The sequence below is a fragment of the Nicotiana tomentosiformis genome, chromosome 12 (genome assembly GCF_000390325.3).
Source record: "Nicotiana tomentosiformis chromosome 12, ASM39032v3, whole genome shotgun sequence".
Taxonomy (NCBI): domain Eukaryota; kingdom Viridiplantae; phylum Streptophyta; class Magnoliopsida; order Solanales; family Solanaceae; genus Nicotiana; species Nicotiana tomentosiformis.
This window is the reverse complement of record NC_090823.1, coordinates 7,447,551-7,470,457: the sequence shown is the minus strand read 5'-3', so window position 1 is coordinate 7,470,457 and position 22,907 is coordinate 7,447,551. Positions and strand designations below refer to the sequence as shown.

Genomic DNA, 22,907 nt, shown 5'->3' with positions numbered 1-22,907 from the left:
ACAAGGTGATTTCGGACTTGAGCGTATATTCTGGTCGAATATCGGATGGTCCGGGAGCGTTTCAACGCTTAATATCTGAAGCTTGCATTTTGTAGGTTTTCAAATTTGCTAAGTTTGACTTATAATGAACTTTGGTGTTATCGGGGACACTGAACGGTATTCTAGGACCTTTGATAGGTTCATCATATTGATTGGAACTTGTGCATTAAGTTTAGTCGTAATCCGGTATGTCTAAGTATGATTCGGACGCGTTCAACAAAGTTTGAAGGTTTGAAAGTTAAAAGAAGGATTTGATCATCGATTCTTGATTTTGATGTTATTCGTGGCATTTCGAGCGTTTAGATAAGTTTGGATAAAGTATTAGGACTTGTTGGTGTGATTGGACGGGGTCCCAGGGTCCTCAGATATGTTTCGGGGTAGTTTCAGATCATTTCTCCTTATTTTGCAACTGCTGGTGCTGGTTCTGGTGTTGTCCTTCACGAACACGGCGGGCAAGCATTTACGAAGAAGGATTTGAGATGGAGGTTTTTTGTTCATCGCGTTCGCGATAGGCAAGCCGCGTTCGCGAAGGTTTCGACAGTGGTGCTCCGCGTTAGCGACAAACTGGTCACGTTCGCGAAAGGGAAGCTGAACGTTCGTGTTCACGAAGGGCCGGCCTGGTAAGGCATCGCATTCGCGGGCTTGGTCTTGTGATCGCGAAAAGTAATTTTTCATCATCTATCATGAGGTTAGTTATTCCCACTTGCTGTAAGTTAAATATATGGATTATATATGGATTTTAATATAGAATTTGGTAGAGATTGAGTATTTTTGAAGAAAACCTAAAAATGGGATTTTTGAGTTTTGACCACGAAATTGGGAATAAATTATATATTTGAGTTAATGTTACTATGGTAATATTTAGCTTCGAAAATATTTAGAATCCAGGCGGGTGGGCCAGGAGGTTAACTTTGTTGACTTTTCGAGTGGAGTTGAGAATTTTTATAAATTATTAAATTACGAGTCTTTGAGTATATTTTGATTGGTTTGCACGTTGTTTGATTAGTTTCAAGTCGTTTGGCATTGGTTTGAGGAGTTAGAGAGGCGTTGGAGCCGATTATCAAATTTTGGAGCACGGTAGTCTCATGTCTAACCTTGTGAGAGGGAATTTACCTTGTAAATATTACATTTATTATGTGCTACATGTTGTGGGAGCTACGCACGTATGAGGTGATGAGTGTCTGTGTGTATGCTAGAATTCTTCATTATGTTCGAGTAGACTTAGACTCACGCTATGTTTTAATTGTAGAATTTGTGTTATTCTTGCATGTTTAAATGCTTTAAATTACATTTTCTCAGACTATACTTGCATAAAGTAATAGACTTGTTATTTTAGATATTTGGCGAACTGCATGATTAGCAGTAGAAATTGTACCTCCTTTTGTGAATTTCTCCCACGTTGTATGAAATTGTTCGAAAAATTTCTTAAATTTCATAACTCACATATATATTCGTGAGCGGGGTCAGTAACCCGTCAAAGTCTTCACTATTCCTACGGGATCCGGTTGAACACCTCAGCAGTATCATTATGGGATCGGTCTGTTCGCCTCGACAATATTATGAGATGCATCAATAGTTCACGTCGGTTCCTCAGTAGTGCACATGATTTTGGGATTTGGCTGAACGCCTCAGATGGGATCGGATCATATGCCACGACAAGAAATCATGCCATTAATCTTACTGGATCGGGTTGTTCGTCTCGGCATAATCGTGCGTAATATTTGATAAGTAGTCAGTGTACCGATCCTTGAGCCGAGGGTCTATCTGAAATAACCTCTCTATCTTTATAAGATAGGGGTAATGTCTGTATACGCACTACCCTCCCCAAACCCCATTTATGGGAATACACTAGGTTAGTTATCGTCGTTGTTGTAGTCAGTGTACCGATGAGTTATCTTGACTTAAGATGGGACATTTTATCTAGTGTTGACCATTATGTATTCCATTAGAGGTAGTATTCGGTTATTGAGTACCTCGTATTTGCTCTTCTGTTGAGGATCGTGTTATGTACATATATTTGTTATCACTATTTTACTTGCCATGCTTATTACATGTCTACTTTTATTATACTTGATTTATTGGACTACTAGTAAGTGTCGATGTCGACTCCTCGTCACTACTTCTTCGGAGTTAGGCTAATTACTTACTGAGTATGCATTGATTTACGTACTCAAACTACACTTCTGCACTAATTGTGTAGGTATTGAGATATGTATATTTGGTGGTCATTTGGGCGAGTAGGCGTAGTTGCTGAGGAGACTTTGTGGTGAGCTGCTTCTTATGTTTAATCAATGATTCAACTAGCCTCTTTCGATTACTTAGACGAATCTATGAACTCAACCAACAATATAATGCAAAGATATCACAAGTTATGCCTCTTTCAATTACAAGAACAAGGGAATATAGATAGAGTTATAATACACAAACAATCATAAATACACCAAATCCATCAAAATCCCAAAAGGATCTACTCCATAGACATGGATAAGTTCTTCACAAATGTATCTAAATTATAGGAAAACATAAATTCAATCCAAAGCCGTATCTTGAGTGAGGAAGAAATGATGAAATCCTTGTGCTTGTGTTCTTCCAACTCCTCCTTAGCCTCCTTAGGTCGAAAATGTGTCAAAAGTCCCGAAAATGGTATTTTCCCGTGTATTTAAGCCATCCCCCAATAATCCCTGGACGAAATGACCCTTTTTAGTGGAATTGGGAAGTCACTCAAACATATTTGGGCTACTTCACCGCATGACGCGCCGCCCCATGCGGCGCGCATGTAGGAAATTCTAGAACGTGCCAAAAGATGATTTCTGGCCACTTTTTGCACTAGCGCATGAGGCATGTCGCGGGGCGGTAGTGAAAATTGTTTCCAGAAATGAGTTTTTCAAAATTTTGACATCCAAACTTGGTTTTCCACCCCCGAACGTGATCCCAGCTTAATTACTTAGGCTTCTACTCATAATTCAAAGCTCCAAATAGCTCAAATTAGCTCCACAATATCTACATAACGCAAAATCACTCCTACAATGTATAAAACACACAATAAGTGCAAAACCACTACCAATTAAAGCTCAAAACAAGTAAAGTGCAGTGAATTAGAGTGTAATAAGCGACTAAAATACGAGATCATAGCTTGCCATCATAAACCAGTACCTGAACCCCCTCTAAAAATGTTCATCCTCGGGGGATGCTCGATCAACATCAATTTCAAGGTTGAAACGCCTTCTTTCGTACAGGGTCGGTGTGAGGAGGTCTCAAGATACATATGCTTGATTACTAAATAGGTCCTCTCTACGGTCCAAAGAGACTGCAACTGGGCCGATAAAGACATAGTGGTCCTCGACCCTGAAGAGGCCATTACCACCTATGTCGAGGGATATCTAAGTGTTTACACTTATCCCTGTACATTGGGCCCGGTAGACCCCAATCATTTTGGATTTCTGCAAGAGGTACATTGTGTGCCTAGGCTAGATTCATCCATCACTTTGGAGGATAGTGATCTTCCTCTAATTTTTTGTGAACAAAATCGATGGATGCTCGTTCACCATTGATCATCTACTATACTTATACAGTTCCTGAATCTTTCGGGGGGACTGATAAAGCTTGTGCGTCAGGCTAGCAAAGTCACGTTCTCAAGTATTGATGAGGACTGGGATCGAGCTTGGAAAGGCCGTTTTGTCCGAGTGAGGACTTCGGACTTGATCCCGGCTGAGTGCAGGCCATTCCCCGAGAAGTGGAATATGTCACAAAAGTAGAAATTATTTTAGAATGCTGAATTTATACTTAGTTCTCTTTTCCTTATCAGTGCTTTGTGGTGGTGCAACCGTCGCGCTACTCCCAAATGTTGTTCCTCGACTCAAGTAGTGGGTCGAGGATATCATTTCACAAATGCCCTACTCACATCGCTCGTGGCGCAAACTCTCGAAGGGCCGTTGGGAGGCCCGTTCCCACGCGAGACTTCTTTCCCGAGTAGGTTGTATTAGGATTCTCTTTTTAACATTAATCCCTTACTCCCTTTACTTATTTTTGTAGGCTTATCTAAGGATGTCGAGCTTAGGCCTCCAGTCGGTGGAGAGAAAAAGAAAACAAAGAGAAACCTGGTGCGCAAGTCAAAAGAAAACACCAACTCCCGAGCACCAGCTTCAGATTTGCTCTATTGGCTAAGGGACGAGTCTGAGGGAGAAGAACCTTTTGTTCTGGAGTCCCGCGAGCCGTCGCAGCTCGAAGAGCAGGGGGCTCTGAACCAGAAATCTGTGAGGCCGATCTGCCTCAAGCTAGGGAGCTCAATGAGGAGACCGGGGTCGAGGCTTCCCGAGATGCGGGTAGTGCCCCGAAGGAGGCATTCAGCATGATAGATATCACCGAGTGACCCTCATTTATTGATTCATTGTAAAACAAGGCACAAATGGTGAAAGAGCGCCCCAATGAGGGGCCCACAGAGCGGACGACCCCCTCCGCTGCTTTTTGATGTCGCGGATTCCACCACCACGGAGGATGTCACCGAATTAAGTAACTTAGAGGTACCGAGGAAAAGTCCATCCTCGGGGGTAGGTAGGACTAACTCAAGCCCGAAAATGATCAAGTGGTTCCCTGCCCCGAGTGTGGATCCTGATCTGAAGCGGTCCATTATCATCACTATTCCGGAGGATGCCCGAGTTATTTCCGCCCCCATAGGGGTGGCCAGTTATCATTACCAGGACAAAATGAACAAGGTAGATGTGCCCTACCTATTCAATGAAGCACAACATGTGTTGAACCGAGTAACCCTAGATAACTCCTGATGATTTAAATTTCTCCTCTGATACTTGAACTAATTCATTGATAATACTAACATTTTTCTTCATATTTGTAGGCCTCAGTGCTTTACCACAAAACGTTCCTCCGGTATCAGGATGAGCTGAACCAACTCGAAGCCGAAGTTAAAGAGCTTGTTGAGAAGAGAGATACGTACAAACTTCTAAGCGAGCAACGTCAAGGAGAGGCTAAGAGCCTTTAAGCTAAGTTGGAAGCGGCTCGAAAAGAACATGCCAACCTGGTTGAACAGGTAAAAATCTTTTAAGTTAGTGACGATGAGCTAGATACGGTGACTAATGGTTGGAACCCGTAGGTCCAGCAAAATATTGATCGAATTGACCAACTTCAAGCCGAGATGGATGCGATCAAGGTCGAGGACGAAGAGTTGAGAGGCAGGATGGACCACCTGGCCTCAAAAAAAGAGACTGCTCGGGCGTAGTTAACCTCGATGGAGGCCCAAATTAGAAAGATGAGAGAGAAGATGGAGGCACGGTCCTAAAAAGTTGAGGAGCTTCAGTCTAAGCTAAGCTCGGTTGTTGCCGATCGAGAGACCCTTGCCAAGGAGCTTAAAGCGGCCAAGTCGGTGGTTGAAGTAACTAAATCCAATGCCGATGAGATGGTGGACCAGTATAAATCTGATGTCGAGGCAGCCCAGGAACACCTGAAAGATATTGTCGAATACGAGAAAAGGCAGTCCCGAAGGGAGGCCCTCGAGGAAGTTCATGCTCGGGGTTTTGATTTGTCACCCGAGGTCGAAAGTGCTCAGGGGCTCGAGGCCGAGGCCAAGAAATTGGCGTATCCCGAGGATGAAGACGACTCCGAGGATTCAGGCAAATTCGGCGGAGGATAAGACTCTGATGGTCCCGGTGATGAGGCGGGCTCTGGTGGAGACCAAGCCGTTTAGGTGCCTTGTAAAGTTTTCCTTGTTTTTGTACCTTTGTACTTTTTTGTCGAGGCCGTTTGGCCTTTGTAAAGATCTTTATATATATATATATATAAGGCCATTTTTTCTTTCGACAAATTTTGAGATTGTTTCCTTTCGCACTTTTCTTTATGATTGTAAAGATATCGAACGCCTTAGCACGTAATAATAAAGTCTTGTTCGTAGGTTCGAACAAGACTTGCTCTCGATATTATTTTGCTTAAAACTTGTGGGGGGCTTGGTATTACCATAAGCTTTTCCCAAAGTACTAAGAATATTTTAGATTACAATTTGCCGAGGGTAGCCTTTTGAACTGGTTTAGAAAATTTGAAGGCCTTATGTTTTGGTTACGGATCTCAGACATCTTCAAGTCGTTCTAGGGCGGCTGTAGCCTTTCTAGTTTGGGTGTTTTCTAATAGGATTGTTACCCCAAGTCATCCGGTCTTAACCGAGACAACCGTCCCCGAATGGGATTGGCCGTAGCCTTAAAAGTTCAGGCACTACCTAATAAGCTTTGTGCCCCCGTGCTTCATTATCCAGGGTCATCCGAACCTTCCTTGGGCGGAATTCCCCAAGTGAGGTGGCCCTTGGGCTCGATGTCTTTAGGGGATCAAATGTAAGAAAGAAAAATTTTCAAGGGACAAAATATTTATCCACAAGGTAGAAACTTCCTTTTATTTTTGTGAGTGATATACAAAGTTACACATGTGTTCAAGATTTGTGTCCGGGCTCAGGCGGTGTATGTGGGTACGATTCATTTGACCGTTGAGCCCTTACAGTAAATCCTATCGATCGAGCCTAGATTATTCGAGCACAAAGTTTCTTTCCTTGCCAAAATCATTATCCGAGAGTGATGTCCCCCAATGTTCGAGGTCGATCATAGAGAAGCCTCGGATACTGTTGATGTGATCCTTGATATTGGTTCACAAATGGTCTTCAATTCTTAGTTAGCACGATCCACTGTTGCCTCGTTAGAAACCTTGTCAGGAAACCCATTTGGGACAAAACCGGTTCAAGGGAATAATAGTGCAATACGTGCTTTCAGGCCTAAACAATTATATCGTTCTTTGACGGTCACCTGCAAGTGTTAGTCCAAAATGTAAATAAATAAAAGAAGTAAATGGGGTCGTACCTTATCAGTAATATCATTTCAAGTGAGTTATGTTCCAATTGTTCGGTAGTCGCTAACCGTTCATTTCTCCTAGTTTGTACGACCCTTTTCTGGTGATCTCGATAATTTGATATAGACCTTCACAGCTCGTCCCCAGCTTCCCTTCGTTCGGGTTCCAAGTGTTTAATGTGACATTCCTTAACACTAAGTCCCAGGCATTGAAATGTCGAATATTGGCTCTTCGATTGTAATACCTCTTGATCCGTTATTTTTGTGCGGCCAACTGGACGAGGGCTGATTCACACCTTTCATCTAACAGTTCCAGGCTCGTATGCATGGCCTTGTTGTTTGATTTTTTGATTGCATATCAGAACCTGAGACTCGGTTCTCCGACTTCGACCGGTATTAGAGTTTCGATACCGTAAACCAACGAGAATGGGGTGGCCCGGTACTGGACTTCGAGGTCGTACGGTATGCCCATAAGACTTCGGGCAAGATTTCTTTCCATTTTCCTTTGGCGTCGGTCAATTTCTTTTTGATGTTTTGGAGTATGGTTTTGTTCGTGGACTCTACTTGCCCGTTCCCACTAGGGTGATAGGGTGTTGACATGATTCTTTTGATCGTATGATCTTTGAGAAACTTGCTTACTTTACTGCTGATGAACTGCTTCCCATTGTCACACACGTTCTCGGTCGGCATTCTGAACCGACATATTATGCGGTCCTAGATAAAATCAAGGACTTCCTTCTCCTTGACTTTCTCAAAAGCCTGGGATTCCACCCATTTAAAAAAATAGTCAGTCATAAACAATATAAATTTAGCCTTACCAGGTGCCTATGGAAGGGGGTCGATGATGTCCATCCCCCATTTCATGAACGTCCATGTTGACAAGACCAAATGTAGTAGCTCCCCGGGCTGATGAATCATTGGAGCATACCTTTGACATCCGTCGTATTTTTTTTACTCCTTCGCGCCTTTTTCCATGTCGATCCAATAGTCGTTGGCTCTGATTATTGTTTGAACTAATGATTCGACGCCCGAATGATTTCTGCAGGTGCCTTCATGGATTTCCCTCATAACATACTCGGTGTCTCCTGGTCCTAGACATATTGTGAGTGGGTCCTTGAACGTTCTCTGGAACAATGTACCATATTCGGACAGGCTGAACTGGGCCGCCTTCGTATGCAGGGTCCTCGATTTCTTAGGGTCCGAGGGCAGTTTTCCGATCTTCAGATATTCTATATGTTTGTTTCTCTAATCCCAAGTTAGGCTTGTTGAGTTTATCTCAGCGTAACCTTCTTCTACTACCGATCTCATGAGTTGTACGACCTCCCTGAGTTGAACTCATTGTCATTGACCGACGATTCCAAGTTAGCAAGGGCATCGGCCTCACTGATGTAACGTTACTTGCAATTTATTTAGGTATCTTTGCATTTGTTTATCTCTGACTTCGAAGGTCCCATTAACTTGGTTCACCACAAAGAGGGAGTCACACTTAGCTTCGATTACCTCTGCCCCCAAGCTTTTAGCTAGTTTGAGACCTGTAATCATGGCCTCATACTCGGCCTCATTGTTAGTTAATTTTACAATCCTAATAGATTGTTTAACTACATTACCTGCGGGTGACTTCATTAGAATTCCAAGTACGGACCCATTTGCATTCGAGGCGCCATCCGTAAAGAGGGCCAAAACTCCCGAAGTAGTGCCCGAGTTTAACAACAACTCTCTTTTGACCTCGGGTGTTAGGGCCGGCATAAAGTCGGCTACAAAGTCTACCAAAATTTGAGATTTAATAGCAGTCCAAGGCCAATATTTGATATCGTACCCGTTGATCTCTGCGGCCTGTTCGGCCAACCGTCCCGAGAGCTTGGATTTATGCATTACATTCCTTATTGGGTAAGTGGTTACGACACATATGGGGCGACATTGAAAGTACGGTTTCAGCTTCCTAGAGGCGCTTAGCAAAGCGAGCGCCAATTTTTCTAGGTGAGGGTATCTAGTTTTGGCCTCACCTAAAGTCCTGCTAACGTAGTAAATTGGAAATTTCCTACCTTTCTCTTCCCGGACTAGGACTCCACTTATCGCTATCTCTGATACTGCCAAGTACATGTATAGTTGTTCGTCTGTCTTTGATGTGTGAAGCAGTGGTGGGCTCGTTAGATATTGCTCGAGCTCCTTCAAGGCTCGTTAACAATCCAAGGTCCATGAGAAGTTACTCTTTTTCTTCAATAATGAGAAGAACCGGTGGCTCTTGTCGAAAGACCTCGAAATAAATCATCCCAAGGCAGCTATGCATCTGATTAACCTTTGTCCGGCCTTCACTTTGTCCACAACAACGATATCTTCGACGACCTTGATCTTATCGAGGTTGATCTCAATTCCCCGATTGGATACCATGAATCCAAGGAATTTATCGGACCCGACTCTGAATACACATTTCTCTGGGTTCAGCTTCAAATTGTATTTCTTCAATATGCCGAAGGTTTTCTACAAATATTTCAAATGGTCCTCTGCTCGCAGGAACTTAACCAACATATCGTCAATGTAAACCTCCATTAATTTTCCTATTTGTTTTTCGAACATCATATTTACTAGGCATTGGTAAGCGACGCCAATGATTTTTAGTCCGTATGACATCACGTTATAGCAGTAGGTGTCGTACTTGGTGATGAAGAAAGTTTTTTCCTTATCACCCGGGTTCATCCGAATTTGGTTGTACGTGGAATAAACGTCGAGAAAACTGAGGATATCGTGGCCGGCCTTTGCATCGATCATACGATCGATGTTAGGCAAAGGGAAAGAGTCCTTGGGACACGCTTTATTCAAGTCTTTATAGTCCACACACATTCTTAATTTGTTCCCTCTTTTGGAACTATTACTACGTTTGCTAACCAGTCTGGGGATTTAACCTCCAAGATGGACCTTATTTTAAGAAGTTTAGATACCTCATATTTGATGAAAACATGTTTGACCTCGGACTAGGGTCTCATCGTATGCTTGACCGGGGGTAACTTCGGGTCCAGGCTTAGCCTGTGAGTGGTAATTTCCTGCGGGATCCATGTCATATCAAGGTGGGACCAAGCAAAATAATCTTCGTTAGCTATAAAAAATTGAATGAGTTTTTTCCTGAGCTCGGGATTCAACCCCGTGCCCAGGTATACCTTTCGATCAGGTAAGTGTTCGATCAGTACGACTTGCTCCAGTTCCTCGACCGTTGATTTGGTAGTATCGAAATTGTCGGGAGCTATGAAAGACCTGGGAACCCCGTAGTCATCGTCCCCACCCATCTCCTGCTTCTCTAATTAGGACAGAGTCGATGTCAGTAGTTGCTATTTGGTTTCTCCATTGGTGACCAGACCCACCTCCTTTGGTGTCGAAAGTGTGGATATAGAGACCACCTCATCGACCGCGAACATCTCTTTTGTGGTCGGTTGTTCTCCGTAAACTATTTTTATTCCTCCCGGCGTCGGGAACTTCAACACCTGGTGCAGAGTCGAGGGTACCGCCCTCGTGTTGTAAATCTATGGTCTTCCTAACAAAGCATTGTACCTCATGTCCCCTTCGATCACATAAAACTTTGTTTCCTGAATGGTCCTGGCGGTGTTCATCGGTAATGTTATCTCCCTTTTAGTGGTCTCACATGCCATGTTGAACTCGTTTAGGACTCACACAACATGCACGGTCTGATCTTGTAGGCTGAGCTGTTCTATCACCCTCGATTTGATAATGTTGGCCAAGCTACATGGATCAATTAACACACACTTAACTCAAGATCTATTTATAAGAAATGATATTACTAGTGGATTGTTGTGGGGATGTACGATCCCCTCATCATCTTCGTCGTTGAAGGACAAGGCTCCCTCCGACACGTAATTCCAAGTCCATTTTTCCTGTGTGATTGATACTTTGGCGCGCTTTAGCATCGGCCCCTAGGGAATGCCGACCCCACCGATGATCATGTTAATGACGTACTAAGGTTCCTCATGCTTAATCTGTTTATTAGAATATCTGTTCCTGAAGTGGTTCTTGGCTCGATCGCTCAGGAAATCTTGGAAGTGTCCGTTTTTGAATAATTGGGCTACTTCCTCTCTTAATTATAGGCAATATTTTGTTTTGTGGCTGTGAGTGCCATCTTATTTGCAAATTAGGTTAGGATCCCTTTGGGCTGGATAAGAATGTAGAGGTCGTGGTCATTTGGTGTCTTTGATGCGTCCGATGGCGGATACGATCGTGGCGGCGTCGACTTTAAAGTTGCAATTTGATAGCCTTGGCACCTCCTTATGCCCGATGTGCCTGTCGAAACTATTTTTGCTTATGAGTCCCCGATTGCTTTGACCCCGATCACTCATTCTTTCACTTTTATGGGTTTTCACCCAAATCGGCTACCTCTTTGGTCTCTATTGTCTGGATGACCTCAGTTCAGGATCTACGTTTCTACTGACTTTATCGACGGCTATGACAGGGTAAAAAGAACCGGAATGGCCCCCGAGTTGATCGTCTTAGACCTTGATATTTGATTGATACCGATTATGCACGTTGGCCCAAGTAACAACCGGGTACTCCACCAGATTTTATTTCAACTGCTGTGAAGGCAACGAGCTTCGAGTATTGAGTCTCTGGGTGAAGGCTTGAACGGCCCAGTAGTTCGTGACTGAAGGCAAGTCCATCCGTTCCATTTGAAACCGGGACACGAATTCTCTGAGCATTTCATTATCCATATGCTTCACTTTGAAAAGGTATGACTTCGTGGTTTCGACCTTGATTGCCTTGGTGTATGATTTTACAAAGGAATCTGCAAGCATAGCAAATGAGTCAATAGAATTAAGAGGTAGGTTGTCATACCACATCATAGCTCTCTTGGATAGAGTTTCCCCGAAATTTTTCAGCAGGACAAACTCGATCTCATCATCCTCCAAGTCGTTCCATTTGATGGCGCATGTATAGGAAGTCACATGCTCATTTGGGTCGGTCGTTCCGTTGTACTTAGGAATCCCGGGCATGCATAACTTATTTAGGATCGACTTCAGGGCTGCGCTCAGAGGAAAAGGTTTTTGAATAAACTTCTTGGAATCTAGGCCCTTCAATATTAGAGGTGCTCCTAGGATTTGGTCGACCCTGGAATTGTAGGTTTCCACCTTTTTGTCATTTGCTTCAATTTTCTTCTCCCCCGATTCTATCCGTTTTGTCAATTATTCGAGCATTTTTATGATCTCGGGGTTGATCTCCGATTCATTTTCATTCGGCCTTTCCCTGATCGGTTCATTTCTACGGGTGAATTCTGGGGATGGCTCGGTTTCAACCCTGCTCGGCGCTCAGCTTTGCTTCTTCAACTGGCCTATCACTGCCTATTGAACATGTAATATTTCGAAGAACACCCGTAAATTCATCCATCACTTTCACTGTTGTGTTTATTCTGGGAAATCGATCGGACTTCCTGGCGCACACTGTTCTCAGGACTAGTATGCAAATTTGTATTAATGGCCACATGCGAACTGGTGTCGATAGGGTCAACGACCAGAACTCCGCCGAGATCGACTGGGGGCACCTCGTTACCGGGTGCTACATTGTTGTTCTAGCCATGGTGGCTGGACTCGGAATCTATGTTTAGAGGGGCAGACTGGGGGTTTGACATTTCGACTTTGACCAGGAATCAAAAACACTTCAAAGAACAATTGTAAAATAGGGTGTGTTACGAGAATTTGTATCAAATTGCCGCTATTATCCTTAGCCCCACGGTGAGCGCCAAATTGTTTTACCCTCAAATCGGATAACAATTAAATTTGTAAGTGGTTTTAAGGATACGTGGATTAACTTAATACAAAGCGATAAATTAAGTTACTATTGAATAAAAAAAGATAAAATAAATTCAAACCATACGAGTTGGATAGTTTCAGCCTTAGTGAAATAGCCACTCTCGAGCCGGTCTCACCACGACCGGTACATATGAAAAATAACAAGAGCTAAAGAGAAAATAATAATATATAGCTTTTGAGTGCATGTTACAATGTCCTTCATGAATTATAAGATCCCCTTTATATCTTAGGGGAGTCCTACTTTAGGTACAACTGTATAAAAGGTAAAAAATCTTCTGATTGTTGGTTCCTTATCGATACGTGTCGACATCCCCGCCGTGATATTCGTCCGGTCACGAATATTTTGGCTTTCTATTGGCTATGCGGGATTGTCTGACAATGTTCTTCGAAGTCGTTCGAGGTCAGGATCGATTCTGGGACCATGGCCTCGACATTTTCGAATGAAGGCGTCATGCCCCCGGGTTCTGGCCCAGTGGGACTTTGGCTCGATTTCGATCGCTTTCCGCCATGTCTCGAGCCTGGCTTATTTTGTCGAAGGCCGGGATGTATCATGAGCTCGATTTCACCCGCACACACTGGCTAACTTACTTTTTCCCTATAAATAGAGGGTAACTATTCCGTTGTAATTCATCCAAATCAATAAGAATTCTCTCTCTTTCTTTGCAATATTCTTCTTTATTGTTTCATTACACATGATTTGTTTCTGTGTTATTAGCGTAGCCTATTTTTCAATCTATTATGTCCTTCCGGCTACACCTCCGGCCTCCTCTTGCCGTCTCAGGTAAATTTTTCCAATTCATATCCTCTCCCCACATCTGTCAATCTGTTATGGTTTGTACGTATCCGTATTTGTTTTTCATTTTTTTCCCTTTAGTTTGTTTCGATTATGATAAATTCATGTTTAGTACTTAGTTGAACCCAATATTTTTCATACATTGTATATTACCCCCTTCATATCAATTTATGTAATGTTATTTGATATTTACTACGTCCCAAAATAATGATCTAACTTTAAACTTCTCATTTTATCCAGGATTTATAGCCAAACAAATATCTGTGATTTATTTTAGACCATTAATTTCCGAAGTTTTTTAAAAATTCGTGCACAATCAAATGACATAATTCAATAGTTATATTTTAAAGGTCAAATCCATCAAGTTTGACTGCAATATCTAGCTTTCCTAGATTTTCATTTGAACATGTGATTTTTGGTATTTGTTTCACTTGCTATTATGCAAATATTGGAGTTCTTATCCTGACTAATTTTTAAAGGTGGCCTTTTTAACCTTTGAAATGAATAAAGTTTTTCAATATTTTATTTTCCAATCTTTGCAAGAAGTGATGTAGAACTAATGCCACCTAAGTTTGGTGAATTTTTAGGTATAGAAAGAGAGTTTAAGTTTTTAAATGTAATATATTATTGTTGTGAGTTGCAGTTTGCTCCGGTGAGGAATAAAGATGATCTTTTTAAATGTTATATTAGTTACAAAGTTGGAATTCCATCTTCAAAAGGAAAAAAAACGCAGATGTCTTAGGTGTTAGATCTTATGGATATCGTATTATGAAGTGATCAACAATAGCGACTAAGCTAGTATTCCCAAGGCTGTTCAAACTTGAAAGAAGTAAAAAAAGTCCCCGATAAAGAATGTTCAATATATTATATATCTCTAAAATTTAATATTTTACCTATATACGCAATGTGAATTTCTGACGAAGCCAGAGTGTAACTTCGCCCCTGATCAATAGAATGATGAAGTTTATTTTTGTTCGAATTATGTCTTTAAGGAAGCTAAACTTACAGAAATTTAGCAAGATTTTGATTGTTCCGGTTTATCTGAATTTGCTTAGACACTCTGGTGATTTACATCCCATCTGCCTAATGTAAGCACCTAGTTTTTGCCCCACATAAGAAATTATTCCTAAAAATAGTCCAAAAATAATTTTAATTGCTTTTATAGAATGTTAGGAGTTTTTTTTATTTGTTTTACATTTATTCGCATTGTTCATGCATATTTAGAAATGCTTTAAATCATAAAAATCATCAAAAAATATTTTATCTTTCATTACGTCAAAAGCATGATTAAAATAAAAGTCATTTGATTAATTGGCCAAAATGTGAATTTTAACAAAGTTAAGGAGACGGGCTGCCAAGTCTTGAGCGATTTGGGCCAATTTTCAGCAGCCCAATTCTTGCATCACCCGCCCTAGTCCATTTTCTACCCGGTCCAAGTGCCTTAAGGCATGAACAATAAAACGACGTAGTATGGTGAAGAAACTACGTCGTTTACCCTCCCTCTTAGCTAAAACTACAAAAATCCTCCCCTTAATCAGATGAACGGACCCCCTCACCGCCGCCCCTCTCTTTCTTTTCTCTCTATCATAATTCACACAAGCTCATTCTCACCTCACCCTCATCTGAATTCACTGATTTTCCTTTTAAAAAAGGCTGTGGAGAAATTGCATCTGTTTCTGCTTGATTCTAGAGAATTTCGTTATTATTTCTGGGTTTTTGGCAAGCCGATTTGGTCTGCAATTCTGCTGTTAGCTGTTGGAATCATTGCTGAGCTCTAGTTGAGGCCATTTCTGACCTTTATTTGGTCTGTTCCCTAGTGTTTTCTCAGCTTTGAACTGGTAAGTTCAACATCTATGTACTCACATTTTCCTTTGAAATGACAGCCCCTATTCTCTATGAAATCTGGCATAATTTGTTAAACTCTCATGTTTGGACTGTAATATGATTATGGACATGAATGCATTTGTCACGTAGTGTAATTAAAGTAGATGCTGAAATTTGGTTAATTCAAGATATGAACACCAGCATAAATGTAAGAATGACTATTGTACGAAATTAGCATTAAATCCTTTCAATTTAGAATAGCCGTTGTTTACAACCAGTGGCTACAACTGTAATAAGAGTAATGTTTCAACTCTATTAAGGGCTGAGTGGGCCTCAGACGCAAGCCTAAAGTAACATGGGACTAAGGGTTCATTCGAGCCCAACCTTATTTTTTATCCTAGCCCACCAATGCTAGTAATTTTAAATACTGTAACTTTGCTATCATGTGTTTTCCTTTGGATTCGAACACACTTGTTTGAAATTATCTCATTGTTTACCATCCTACATGCCAAATTCATAAAGCTGAGCGGTGGTTGTCGCGTGGACTCTAATAAATTGGCCAACAGATTCTCGTACACATGAGACATTTGAAATTACTTACTTATTCAACTTACAGTTTCTTTTACAAAGCATGATCCATAATCTCTTTGGCCTTGCACAACGAATCTCAAACTAGTTTAGAAAATAATTAACTTATGAATACTCGTAGAATGATTTAGACACATTTTAATTTTATTATCGTGATTATGTACACGTTCGCGTGACATAATTATGATTCCCAAAATAATTCGAGGTACGCGTTCGTGCGACCTTGACCAAACAATCTTAAAATTAATAAAGTGTTATTAATTATGTACACGTACGCGTGACATGATTTTGATGCCCGAACAAAACGGATTTACATACGTGGTTCGTTTCAAGATTGTTCCATAACACCATAATTTAAAAGCGGTAAAAGGCAAAACGTACATAGGTTCTATAACACGTAATCAACAATTAAGCCATGTATGATTGAAGCGATTGTGCTAAAACCTCGGAATCCGGGAATGCCTAACTCCTTCTCCCGGGTTAACAGAATTTCTTACTCGGTCTTCTGTGTACGCATACCATAAATAAGAGTCAATTTCCTCGATTTGGGATTTTAAAATAAACCGGTGACTTGGGACACCATAACAAATATTCCAAGTGGCGACTCTAATTAAATAAATAATCCTATTTCGATTAATGTCAGTTTAATTAGAAAAACTCCCCGATTCCTCGGAAAAAGGATGTGTGACACCTAAGCAGGTAGAATTACCTGATATTTGTACTGGTGGGAGGTAGCAAGTACCCAATGAAATAGTCGAGGTGGGCTCTAGCTGGCCCGAGCATCACTGTCACTAAAAAGTAGTTTGATAGAAACTTAACCACAAATACAGAAGGTCTCAATGTTAGTGACTGATTTTTAGCAGGAAGGATTTACCTTGGTGCTTAGAATTGACTAGGTAATTCTATTTGCCCTTCAAGATGTGTTATATTTTCCTTATACTTTGGAGTTTTAGTGCCATGCGTTAGTCGAGTAGCCATGCCATTTAATTAGCAACCATAATATGGGAGCTGAAATAGTATTTCATTATACAGATGTGAGATTTAGTGTTTATTTTGCGGCAGAGTTGTGAAAAGCGCTCGCTTAGCGCTTAAAGCGTGAAGCGAAGCGAAGCGGGAACTTGGTCGCTTCTATGTTGTGAAGCGTATCAGGTGTTATAAAGCGTTCGCTTCTGCCAAAAAAGCGAGAAGCGACAGAAGCGAGCGCTTCGATATATTAAGGTGTTGCCAACGATTAAAAATTTAAAAAGCTCTCTTTTTTCAAAACATATCGAGCAGCAGAAAAGAAGACGATTAGGGTTCCCATTTTCTGCACTTTTAAAGTTCAAGTTCATCATGTTCAAGCCCAGGTATGTGATTTCTTCTTCCTCCTCCCCCCCTTCTTCTTCTTCTTTTTCTTTTTCTTTTTCTTTTTCTTTTTCTTTCACCGTTTCAGTCTCAAAATAGCAGCGAAATGCTGCCAAAATTTCCCCCCCCTCCAGTTCTTCTTTTTCTCATTCTCTTCTTCTTCTGCTTCTTCTTCTTCTTCCTCTTCTTCTTCTTCTTCAGTCTTAAATTGCAGCGAAATGCGGCCCAATTTTTTTCGTTCAGTTGTAGCCATTTTTTTGCTTACAGTTTCATAGGTTGTCTATGCAGTATTTTTTTTAAAATTCCGCTTCACTTCAAAAAAGCGAGCGCTTTGCTTCTCGTTTTAAGCGAAAAGGGGCTTGTCGCTTTTCTTCGCTTCACGCTCTTCACAACACTGTTTTGCGGTTTGCTTTATGTTTGAAATACAATTGACTCCTCTGTGCAACTTGATACTTAAAACAGAGATTCCAAAATTGAGGACTTAGGTCTTTAATTTAGTAGATTACTGAGTGTTATTTTTACTTACAAGTGAATTGGATAATATGAATATAAGTATATAAATGGGTTCTGGTAATCTCATCAAGGGGTTGTAGTATGCTCAGTCTCCTAGCCATACTTTTTTCTCTCTCTTCCTTCTGCAGAGAAACCATTTTTGGTGCATTGCAAAAGAATTCTAGCACCACTGATTCAGGAATGACAGGGTGTTGTTAAAGCTGTTGAGCTTGATTTAAGTTTCAAGAAAGAGAAGCTCGCTTCTGTAGGGACCAAGAAAGAAAGAGATAAGGCAAAGATGGAAACTAAAGAACCCACAGGAAGTGAAGATCGTGATATCAAGAGAAAGAAAGAAAGAGGTGCTGGAAAACAGCCTGAGAAGTCCAGTAAAGACAGGTGTGAGAATGCTGTTAAAAATGTTGTGAAGAAGAAAAATACATTGAAGAATGAGCGGAATACAATGCATGATGCACTTGTAGACACCAAAACAATTGCTCATAAAAGTGCAAGTGATACACATGACAGTGAGGTGGTTGAGACACTCAGCGAGGGCTCTGGTGGAAATGTTATAGCCGAGGAGAAGAGGAAGAAAAGGAAAAAGGAAAAGAGGAACAAAGAGGATGAACAGGTAGATATTGCGTCTGGAGTCAATCAAGGTGATGTTTCAACCATAGAAGAGATAGAAAATAGCAAAATAGATGATGCTAACATCAGAGAGAGGAAAAAGACAAAAGGACACAATTGTAAAGATCTTACACATGGAAAGAGTGAAAAAAGAGAATTTTCAGGTGATGTTCAGGTTTTTCCTCCATCCGGTGATCCAAGTGATGAGAAGCATGGAATTAACCAAGAAAAATTACTGTGCGGCAAATGGTTCACAAAAGAAGAAGATGAAATTGTCAAAGACGCTGTTTATAGATACATCGAGGTACATAACTTGGGTGGAGACGGGTTGCAAAAAGTGTTGGACTCTAAATTTATTCCTGAATTAAAGGGCTGCTGGAAAAAGATAGGGAAGGCTATACCATACAGGCCTTATATAGCAGTTTATAAACGTGCACAACGTTTGTTTAGAATGGGTAAGAAGGGTAAATGGACTGAAGAAAAGTATGAGATGGTACGAAAGTTCCATGGAGAACATGGGCCCAAGTGGAAGATCTTGGCTGATGAACTTGGGAAAGATAGGGTACATGTGGGAAATGCATGGCATAGGATAAAACTGGACAATCTCAAAAAAGGAAATTGGGCTCAGGAGGAGATCCAAAATTTGTTTGATTTGGTGAACGCTAATCTGCAACTGAAGCTTTTTGAAGAGAAGAAATCTAAGCATGGGATGTTACGGGATAATATTTGCTGGAGTGAAATTAGTGACAAATTGTCCACCAGGATTGCTCTAAATTGCTGCAACAAATGGTACAGACAATTAACATCACCGATGGTGGCTGCAGGTGAATGGGCAGATACTGATGACTATCGCCTAATTGATGCCCTTTTTGAACTGGATCCGAGCTGCATAGAGGACGTGGATTGGGACAATCTTCTTGACCACAGGGATGGAGAGTTATGTCGAAAAAGATGGAAACAGATGGTTCGTCAAATAAGTCAACATGAAAACAAGTCATTTGCTGCACAAGTAGAAGTGTTAGCTAAGAGATATCGTCCTGATTTGGTTGGAGCAAGAGAGGCCTGGGATAGAAAACCAGTTGGCCCATGATATACCCATCATTCAGCACGGACATTCACATTTCTGTAGAGTAGATGCTCAGGGAACATGTATTCTGAGGCAGATCCAGGTGTTTGAATCAGTAGGTGGGGTATTCTGTACCCTTACTTAGCAATCAGTTTGAAGCTAGCTTAGACATATTTTTTTAAAAATTATTCAACTTTATATAGGTCAAATCGACTTCATCGAGTGCAGGCAGTCTGTACAGATCAGTCACTGAATGGGACTGTTGTCTACAAACTTCCACCGCTCTTTTTTCCTCTTTTTTTGTTGGGTCTTTTTCCCTCTTTGTTAATGTAATTTGAAAGGTTTATGCAACATCTACAATGCTAGCTACTCGGTACCTATGCTGGTAGGATGTATGCCCGTGAAATTAATTGAGGTGCATGCAAGCTGACTCACACCATCGTTATTAAACATAAGAAAATACGCATGTTTTGGAAGGAAGGAGGGTTCTCACAGTTTGATGTTGATAAATGATCTATTGTGTAAAGAGGTCAATCTATTCCTACTGCAGTCTGCAACTATAGATGACAGAATAGTATTAGCACAACTCCCGCTCTTATATCCAAGTATTGATCGAAGCAATTTCAAGAAAAGGTCTTATCAACTGAGCTGCAAAGTGAATCACTTTCCTTTGATTAGTTGTACATGAGATAAGGTCTTCTAATCAAGATTGATAAATGACTTGTACTCCTGGTTTTATATGATGCTCTTTCCTTTTAAGTTTGTTTTAGAAAGAATGTTGCCTTACTATATTTGAAAACCCTTTATTTTAACTTCTCATTTCGCCCTTGATGAATGTGCTTATAGTCATCAAAAAATCATGGTTGTTTAAGAGTACAAGTTTTAAGGCTACTTTAGGTATGTGCCAAAAGTCTTTTCTTTTTTAAACTCCGTATCTGATCAAGTCAAACACTGTCATATAAATAAAATAGAGAGAGTACTTTGTTAATATTTGATATCTGTAACGCTATTCATTTCTAATTGAGTGGGATAATACTGGGTATGTTGTATTCATTCCAAATGATAGAACGAGGCTACTACAACCTGATCCACTTGGAGGCAAAAAATGTGATGTATCATGATGACAAAACACTAGAGTTCAAATGATATAGTCTTAAACTTGAGTATATTTATGACATATTTGGAGTATATACTTATCCTACTATAATAGCAGGTATAATGTCACTTCATGGGAAAAGGAATAAAGACTTGGGAGTTGCAGTGGCAAAGGATAGATAGACCTTGGCATTGAATTGAGTTTTATAGCTTGTTTGGATGGTTGTTATTCATTGTATCGTATTGTATTGTTATCCAAAAATAATATTTGTTTTGATTGTTTCATTAAAATTGGTTGTATTGTATTGTTAAATTCATTGTTCCGGAACAATGATAAGTCCCATTTTTTAAAACAATCGATTTGGTGTGGTGGGATTGTTTCCTATTTTTATTTCCTATTATGCCCTAACTTATTACTCCATAGTTCTATTTTACCCTTTACCTTTTTTTTAATTTTAACTCCAAATCTCCCACCTATAACTTACGTTGTCTTCGTTCCTTTTTCTCTAGAACTTCTGCCGCTTTCAACTCCAATGTAAAATAGCTAATTTTGTTAGAATTTGTATGAATTTAATTGTGTAATCTATTTATAAGACATTTGATGATAAATTAGTAGAAAGAGATTTTCTTAAATTATATTTATGCGTAATTCTTAATAAATTTAATATTTAAACAATTGAGAATATTTTTGTAAACTTATTCGTTACAGTACATGAGTACGATTCAGGCAAACCAAATTGTAAAATATTATTTAGCAGCATTAAACAATACAATTTATCCAAACATTGCATTTATAAAACGATACAATACAATATAATATAACATAATACAATACATTATAAAACGATAGATAACAACGGTCCAAACAAGCTGTTAAATTAAAAAGAACTCCAAAAAGACTGGTTTAGAGCAAAAGGGGGGGGGGGGGTATATACTCCTATGTTTAGGAAAAATCTTAACCACTGCATATTTGTTTGCTTCGTCTTTTTACGAATAACCAATATCCATTTCGCTCATTTGGACCCGTTTATGCTCTTGAAGACAAAAGGACATAAAAATAATAAGTGTGCAGCATATCCCTCAGTTAAAATATTATTACTAGTTAAAACCTTAAAATATTATTACTAGTTAAAACCTGGTAAAAAGGAATTCATTACTAAAACAAATCTTATTAGATTTTAGTGATCATCATGCAATCAGTGAAAGCCAAATGCAATTGTCAGTTGTTTACTATTAGGCATGTAAATATTACTCCCTCTGTCTCATATTATGTGCGAGAAAAGTGAGTTGCTCCGGTGGTGAGCACCTTTCACTTACAACCAAGAGGTTGTGAGTTCGAGTCACCCCAAAAGCAAGGTGGAGAGTTCTTGGAGGGAAGGAGTCGAGGGTTTATCGGAAATAGTCTCTCTACCCTAGGGTAGAGGTAAGGTCTGCGCACAAACTACCTTCCTCAAACCCCACTAGTGGGATTATACTGAGTTGTTATTGTTGTTATTGTCGTCTCATATTATGTGTCATGTTTCTTTTTTACACGCCCTTAAAAAATATTAATTAGGAAAGGGATTGGATTATTCTACCCTTATTTATGTCTTAAGATATAATCTCTCTTTATTGGATATTTATTCTATTTATGTGTTATCTCCATCTTCAAGAACAATTATTACTAAGGGTAAAAAAAAAAGGAAAAAAATAATTAATTTTGTCTTGAACTTCTAAAATGACAAATAATTTGAGACAACTAGTTTTAGTAACCACGACTGTTAATATGAGGCGGGGGGAGTATTAGATATGGTAAATATATTGTATTATAGAGTTTGTATTATATTAGGATCTTCTTATCATGCTTTTATGAATTCATTAATCAGAGTTGGACAAACTTATATATATATATATATATATATATATATATATATATTCTCTTTGATATCAACGGAAGGCACAAGCTTTTCCCTTTCTCTCTCTTCGAAATTCAGTCCACATTTTGGAATGGTATCAGAGCCCTTCAATTGATATACTTATGGCCGGAGACATTGATAAAGAAAGTAGTGTTGCCGACAGGAGTAATACTGGCGATAAGACTAGCTAAGGGAAGACAATCTCTCCATACGATATCTAGTGATGATCCTGGGATACTGATAACACGTATACAATTGAAGGGAGAAAATTATGATGGGTGGACTAGGTCCATGGGGGCTGCCTTTTGAGCAAGGAAGAAGTTTGGTTTTATAGATGGGATGATCAGGAGACCGAATGAACAGTCTCCGTATCTTAAGATCAGCGGATCATCAATTCGTTGTTAGTTTCTTAGATCTGAAAAGCAATTGAACCCACTCTGCATATGACCATACTGCCATGCCCATTTATCATCTTTTGATGTTTTAGGGCAATAAAATATGAATTCA

The 22,907-nt window shown here is 40.1% G+C and overlaps 1 protein-coding gene across 2 annotated transcripts; it reads left to right on the top strand.

The window, feature by feature from the left end:
* The first annotated feature begins 15,012 nt into the window (after positions 1-15,012).
* LOC138903492 (uncharacterized) lies at positions 15,013-21,114 on the top strand. 2 transcript variants are annotated; one of them, XM_070191689.1, is made up of 2 exons: positions 15,013-15,310; positions 17,870-20,226. In XM_070191689.1, exon 2 carries the CDS (start codon positions 18,019-18,021, stop codon positions 19,432-19,434), a length of 1,416 nt encoding a protein of 471 aa, XP_070047790.1. In that variant the 5' UTR covers positions 15,013-15,310; positions 17,870-18,018; the 3' UTR covers positions 19,435-20,226. The 2 variants fall into 2 exon arrangements, 1 of the variants encoding a protein (XP_070047790.1); XR_011412637.1 differs by adding an exon at positions 20,624-21,114 and having other exon boundaries at positions 15,021-19,529.
* The last annotated feature ends 1,793 nt before the right edge of the window (positions 21,115-22,907 follow it).